This window comes from Ruditapes philippinarum, unplaced genomic scaffold, assembly GCF_026571515.1.
Source record: "Ruditapes philippinarum isolate M1 unplaced genomic scaffold, ASM2657151v2 ctg10886_1_1_1_1, whole genome shotgun sequence".
NCBI classification, from domain to species: Eukaryota; Metazoa; Mollusca; class Bivalvia; order Venerida; family Veneridae; genus Ruditapes; species Ruditapes philippinarum.
In genome coordinates this window covers 1-7,952 of record NW_026855107.1, presented here as the reverse complement: position 1 = coordinate 7,952, position 7,952 = coordinate 1, and the positions used below count along the sequence as shown (strand labels likewise).

The following is a 7,952-nucleotide window of genomic DNA, read 5'->3' as shown; positions in this document are numbered from 1 at the left end:
TTCATAACACAAACTGACAATATATATTTAGAAATTATGTATGAGAAAATAGATAACAGGATAACAATAAATTGTGGTATGGTACAATAATGAAAGTAGCTTCCCCTTAATCATTGACTTTTATATGTATAAAAAGATTTCATGTGTTACATCTAGTAAAATCTTTATTTGTATATGATTGTTGAATGCAAAATACAATCTGAACAACAAAAGCGGGAGAATTGCAAAAAAATTTTAAGGGATTTAAGTTATTGTATTTCCACATTCTGTGTTTGTCAAATCTTATTTTCTTTGTATGTTTTATTTTTTATCATAATTTGATTCCCTGCAAAATATCGTGAGAGTTTACACAAACTACATTAAAGATCGTAGGTAGGGTAATGCAATCAAATATATCAAATGTCTATGGTATTTCTAAAGAGCGTTTTTTTGACAAATACGTTTTCATTATATTCTAAATCACTAGTATTTCTTTATACAATGTTCGATAAAGACATGTGTTGGAAAGCGTAGGAAGTTGATGTAAGTTAGCTATTTTAATTCATTCACGTTATTTAACATTACCTATTCTTTGTATACTTATTGTTTTTATAATAGCGTTTAAATATTTTAAGTGCAATTAAATTGTACTATTTTCATAAAATGATACAATTCCAAAGAAGGGACCTCAACGGCAAAAAAATACCACAGGTTACATTAACCGAATTTATCATACAGGCATAATAATATTTATCAGATAAAAATCTAATAACAAATCATCATTTTCTTATGGCTTTGAAAAAAAATCAAATACAATTTACTTAATCAAAAACAAGTGCGTGTTCGAGTTTCATAGTTTTCCGTCGTTCATGTGTCGTTTACAAACGTATATTCTAAACGTATATAATTGATATTATTCCTCTGAAGACTCCATTGTAAATGTAAAGTTACTTCTCTGCAGTGTTGTTATATTTTTCTGGTCTGTCGGGTCATTTATTCCAACTCTTTTAAGTGTTGAAAACCTACTTTTGATACAAAAACACATAACCCTTAGGTCGCATTTTGTACATATTAATTGTTTTGGATCGTCTTTTGAAGGGAAGACTGAAAATACAAATTAAAAACGGACGAAATTTGCCGGCGTATCCACAAAACTTCAGAAACATTCTGCTCCGCTTCGAGTTGTAAGTTTGCTATAACTTTTGTTTTATAAACAAAAAGAGTGATAAACAAAAACATACCTTTTTCGTTCCAAGATGGTGGCGTTTGTTTACATTTTGTAGGATACGACGCAGTTTTGATTCCCAGCCCTGAAGATCGACAGAAATATATTTTGTCTTGACCAGAACAGTCACTGGTCACATCTCAAAATATACACATGACCAGTTTGTTTATTTATTTATTTATTTGTTTATCTATTTGTTTGTTTATTTATTCTTTTATTTATTTATTAATTTATTTATTTATTTATTTTTTTTATATTCATTCATTCATTCATTCATTCATTTATTCATTTATTTTCAACCATGCCAAAGATTGTTTACCCCATATTAGTATTCTAGCTAACCTTGCTGATTAATGTAGTCGGAATTTTATCTGAGATCATCTGTTTATGCGCACGACACTACTTAATTTGCTAGGGCGTGCAAAATATTACATATGGCATTGAATTATATCACGGCTTGAAATAAAGTCTGAATTATATTATTGATATCTCTCGGTTGTAATATAAGCATTATTTATATCAATATGTTAAACATTTAAAAGGCTGGAGAATGTAGTGGACGTGCAGTGAGTAAATTAAATTTAATATTAACTATTTTATCGGAAATTTGGATTTGTGCTCGTTAGTTACATTAAACCTACCAATTTTGAAACTTTTTTCTTCTATTCACAAATATTATACATAGTTATGTAATATATACAATGAGATAGTTTAAAGTGACATTATGCCCATCCAAGTGTAAAAATGAGTGAACAGGTGAAAGTCAAAATAAGTTTCCATTTTGCCATAATTGCTTTAATATAAAAAAATATTTTATATTAACAATAGACAAATATGGATCCGCACAATCTTTTCGAAAATATCGATTAGAATTTGCAGCATGTAACTACCAGTTCATAAAAAGAGTGGGACAGTCTTTTTATATTTCAGGCAGATTTCAATTTTATCCTTAACATTTCCCAATATGACCTGTTGGTCAATCACCATTAGTCAATATTTTGAAATATGTAGTCAGTTCAGCTCAACTTGACTATGAAAATATGAGCAGAATGTCAAACTCAATTTGTGATATTCGTATGTAATAAAATAGCAATATACAAATACACACAAAAACAAAGTAAAATAAAAACTTGAAATTATCTAGAAGTTAGTATTGATATGTATTTATAGTATTGATACATATTTCAAATTGTGTTTTAAACAGTTTGAATATTTCAAATCCTTTTGACCAATTATTACTACAAAAGTAACTTTTATAAATACTTAATCCTACAATAGTGAGTATAACATTTATATAAAAGTTTTCTTCTTGAGATATTTTATAACCGAAAATAAGGATGTCTAGTTTACGTATATATCTTTGAATCTCTAGTAAAATTTATAAATTTCCACCCAAAATACATTTAGTACCATACAATCTATAAAAGGTGTTGATGATCTTCTATTTTATATATCTAATAAATCTAACCAATCGACATCTTCATTTGTACCTCGTGACCGTCCAATAAATTCCCGTATTGGATCCAAAATATATATAGTTTTCATATTAGCCGGTTGGGTACATGTGCACTAAATGATGCTGGTCTGGTTTCAGATTTCAATCTCTAACAAATTTAAGACCGGGAACCATGCTTGCATAAAGACGTTTGTTATTATTGTTTACAACAGCTGGTAAAGTGTCTTGCTGACCAAAAGGCAAAATGTTAACAGACGAAGAAATAAAATAAAATAAAAATATTAGATATACATTGTACAAAAAATAATTATAACATTTATTACAGAATGGAGACGATACCATTTACCATTTATAGCGCGTTTCTTTGCTTGGAAACACCATGTTAATTACTCAAATTTAAATTGTCCAGATCAGTTTTTTCTCATATCTATTTGATCAATTCAAATGTGCAGCGGGTGTAATTAAAACTTTGTGTTCTAATATTTCATATATAGTTTCTGAATCCATTAATTCATAAAGTCTAGTTTATCTTAAAACGTTTTTTTCTCTGTTTTTATTTTCTTTTGCGAAGAGTGAAACATTTACTTAGTTTGTTTCCAGGCTAGCTGTAAAGCTTTAAAGAACAAGTTTAATTCTACGACAGAGTTGCGTTTATGTACTAGCTTATAAAAAATAATATTTTAATCTATTTCACATTGATAAATCATTTAAGAATATATACTCGATTTATCCATGTTTTCAAAAACAAACATTTGTAATTTATTTTTATGAATCTATTGTCCAAAATGATTCGTTTTCTTATTTGTTCAAATGTCAAATTTGTTTTGTTTTTAAATTGAAAGTGTATGTTTACCCCAGACTGTTAAGTGGTTAATGACAGCGTTCACTAGCATTTAGTGGGGTTTTTTTTGTCTTTGTTTTACTTTTGATGTACATTATAATTTCCAAAAATTGACCCATTGACCATTCACTTGAACCATCTTTTACTTATGTTGCTTTTCACAATTATAGAACTATGGTGTTTTGTGCTGAAGTAGAATAGTATTTTGTTTACATTTTTCTACGACAAATAATTTTACCTTACAGGTACAAGCAACTAAGTACTGTAATACCTTTAATCATTAATCCATTTAATTTCATGTTTACCCATTCTTAAGAAGTAAAGTTTATTCTTTTCTGAGGTATTATGTGCAGATAAAGCAACACATAAATGTTCGATTAAATTCTTTATTTTTGACAATAAAATATGAAAATCAAATAATTAAACAAGACTATAATAAAGTATATCTTCAGTTGCTTGATGGGATAGGTCAATATCAAAACATTCTCACAATTATAAAAACATGCTTATATATATCGCTGATGAATAAATAAATTGTTAAAATTATAAGGGTCATTTTGTATTTACATTGCAGAGACATGGCTCAAATGACAATCATGACACCAATGTGTGATACACACGAAGATGTTGTCGCTGAAATACTTTGTTTGAACCACAGACGGCTTATGTGTGTCACTTGTGGTTTAAAAGAAGCAAAACTTTCAGAATGTGAAGTTCTTGATATACGTCATTTAGGCAAACAGGATTCGCTTTTACTAAGAAGTTTGTTGCTAAAGCAAAGTGTTTCAAAGAAGGAACGTCAAATTGATGAACACGCGGAAAAGGCTGCGGAGATGAAAAAAGTCTTAGAACAAAATGTACTTGACACGTATAACAAACTTATTGATCGAATACAAGAGTTGAAATCGAACAGTTTGGCGTTACTTGATAAACAAGCGAATGTTATCCTGCAAACAAACAAAGGTAAAAAGCAACCTCTTCTAACTTTTCAAAAGGAAATCGATATATACATTAAAAAAATATCTATTGAATCGTTGAACGATCCCAATGATCTTGAACGTGAATTAAATGAGATTGAAAAGAAAATTCTGGTAACCCTTAATATTAAAGAGACTTTGCTAGAAAGTTCATGCAATCCAAATGCTGAATTAGAAAATTCAATTATGCAGTCAGACAAATTTCTGAGCTACGTGTCATTATTGGATCAAGAGCATTATGATGTAATCCCTGATACTCCACAGAAAGAACCTATATATTCGGATATCCGGACGGCAAAGTAGCACAAATCTCTGCTGATTCACGACAAGATTTTCCTGCACAGACAGAAAGCAGAAAGACCACAACATCAGACCAGAAGGCGCAAAGCAGCAAAGGACACTTTGGTATTCCCAAATTTTTACAAAAAGCAAAGAAAACTAAATCAACCGCATCTGAAAAAGATGTGAAATCGAAAAATGCTGAAATTGCAGACGAACCTCAAAATGTATATGAGTTATATGAATATAGCGCAGATAAATCTGGATTAAACGCTTACAAAACAGGTGTTAGGCCGAAAAGTACAGACCCAAAAAGTTTCATAAATAAAACCGTTCAAGTATCAGAATTAAAAAAAGAGCATTTTTCCTCCGCATTAAAGTTTTCTAAGCTACTATACTTAGGCGAGGGCTGCATTGGACTGATGTCAGAAATCAACAATTCAGTAACTGTAGTCGGTTTAGACGGCCATTATTTTGACAAGACAACTTTAAAAGGAGGAAAGATATCAATGTGTGGTTTGGACAAAGGAGGAATAGCTACCGTGAAGGACAATGGTCTTCAAATTGACAAATACAAAGTGAGTAACAATAAGATGACCTTAGCTGGTAGCATCGTCGCAGATGAACAGTTCTGCAATATAACTGGATTTGACTTTGATGATTGCTCGTCAAACTTTGCTGTAAGTACACCCGAAAAGGTGATTATTCTCGACAAAAGCGGAAAAACAGTAAAAGCGAAAACATACAACGCAGCAAATGGTCAAAACAAGAATGAGTTAGTTACGATATTTAATTTCAAAAAAGACTGTCTATACATTTTAAACACATGCGACAATTCTTTAAAAATGTTTTCATTTAGAAAGAAATGTGTAAAATGGAAAAGAAAGCTTGAGAACACTGGTGTGGCAAAAAACATGTGTCTTTACAATGACAAATTATGTATAACTTGTGGAAGCGATATTGCTATAATCTCAGCAACTTCAGGTGACCAAATTGGCAAACCTGAAACAAACTGTCTATTGGAGGATTGCCTTGGCTTATGTGTCATTGATAATGTGCTTGTATTTTCTTCAGGCTCCGACAATTTCGAAACATCAACAAAGCTAGCATATACATGCATGTGATTTGTAATGGTAACGTTACAGGTCAATTGAAAGTACTAAAAGCAAACAAACAGTAATGGTTTCATCTTAATAACGTTCCAACAATATTCGTCACCCAAGTATTTGATCAAAGGCAAACAAAGGATCTATTTTTGGGGGACTGTATTCGAGCGTTTTTGTTATTTTTATTTTATATTCTGATTACTTTTAGCTTTTAGATATCAACAAGGTTTCATATATATATATATATATGTGGTATGTGCGTATGTCAAAATGCTAATTTGATATGTAAGTACTTACTGAATGAATGGAAATAAATGTTTTTTGACATTGAATAAATGGTTAAATGTACGTTTACATTCATTTCTAATAAATATATTGGTGTGTTTTGCTTGCTTAACATTTTTAAAAATCTAGTAGAGATTGACAGTACCTTTTTTAGTGAAGCCTTAATAAGAGTCACATTCATGTATTTGTGTTATAAACGCAGATTTCATATTAAAATGTCTGCGGTATAAATGAAGGTTAATACAAAATAATTGGAGCGCAACGGAAAAACAAATGTTTTTCAAGTTTAAAACATAAAGGTTGGCATCAAATTTCAAGTACATGTATTGCCCATGACATATTTTGGAATATGTGAATGTCAAGTTTTGCGGACATTTCACATCCTACAAATCTGCAACGTGATTGTGTTGCTAGAGAATCTTGAAGTATTTCTCACAAGAAAATGAATGGGTTTTTGCTGTGTTGTTTTAAAGACATAAGATTTTGATCGATGTAAAATATTTGATTGTGTTTAACATTTCAGTGTGTATTTGATTATTATTTCGAATCTTTTATTCACATTCCTGTTTTTAAGACCTTTGTTTTTTGATTACCTGCTTTGTCTTGAATCTTGAATGCAATGACATTGAAAAACGTATTTAATATCCTTTGCCTACCTGTAATTCACCGATTTATGTGTTTATCATGTCATTACATTGATTTTTGTTACCATTACCTGATAAATGTAGATTAAAATGAAATTAATAGAACGGATGTTTTTACTTCCTGCTAGTTTAAAAATATTAAAATGATAAACCTTGATTTTCTACAAATATTTTATTTTTCAAGAAAACGGAAGTATATTGTTACGATCTCCTTAGCCTGCGTTGTAAAAATAAATACATTGATACATATGTTTAATTTCAGAGTTAATTTAGTTTCAAAAAATTTCTCTCAATACTAATACAAGGTGCACATAAGTTAAGATATTTTGTTCTATCATGATGAATAACCCTTGTTCAGAGAATTTTAATATTCAATCATAACTGTTTCAATAACGAAATGAAAACTTGTCTATGTGGTACATTTTATCAAAACCAAAATAATAAGAGAGATTATCACCTCGAAAACGTTGAAAAAAAAATTAAAATGAATATTGTTCATTTCAAATGTTTTACAGGTTTAAAATAAAGCAAATAAGAGGTTAACGTTTAACAAATGTATTCTGATGATAAATGAACGAATATTGTAGTAAGGATATAATATCTAAAGATAACGGATACTAGTAACACTAAGCTGTATCCCTGCTTTTATCACTTATAGTTACTCTTCAAAAGTAAACAGAAGAAAAAAAAGAAATTAGTACACATCATATTTAAATTATGCAAAACAAAAATTTTACTTTCCATTCTTATCGACTGACAGTAGGTGCGTTAATCTTATTTTCTTATATTTGCAATACATACGAGTCTTTAAAAACTCATAAAAAAGAAATAAGAAGAAAGAATGTAATTATCATTCAAATTTGTTCTATGTAATACATCTGTTATTTGGTTAACAATGTAAAGCCAGCATTATGAGCATGGCTATAAATGATCGAGCTCATTTAAATGACATATGAGCAATAAAAGCTGTTTTTTTTAACATTCTGTTTCGTCTCTTTATTATGAAATAAGTCGCGCAGTTGTACAAATATTTTTCCGTAGTCAAAGATGTAGGCTGTTTTTTTTATATTCAGTATATAAATCAATGATACAATTGATATACAAACTTTACAACAAACAGGGAATGTCGAACGACACACATGTCTTGATTCATAGTATTG

At 29.6% G+C, this 7,952-nt stretch overlaps 1 protein-coding gene across 1 annotated transcript; it reads left to right on the top strand.

Annotated features, from left to right (window-relative positions):
* Nucleotides 1–366: 366 nt before the first annotated feature.
* Nucleotides 367–4,781, top strand: LOC132742123 (uncharacterized). Its single transcript, XM_060730444.1, has 2 exons — nucleotides 367–522; nucleotides 4,076–4,781. Exon 2 carries the CDS (start codon nucleotides 4,080–4,082, stop codon nucleotides 4,779–4,781), a length of 702 nt encoding a protein of 233 aa, XP_060586427.1. The 5' UTR covers nucleotides 367–522; nucleotides 4,076–4,079.
* The last annotated feature ends 3,171 nt before the right edge of the window (nucleotides 4,782–7,952 follow it).

Excerpts from the sequence above, each read along its gene's own strand:
- LOC132742123 (XM_060730444.1), top strand. The coding sequence starts at position 4,080 with ATGGCTCAAATGACAATCATGACACCAATGTGTGATACACACGAAGAT.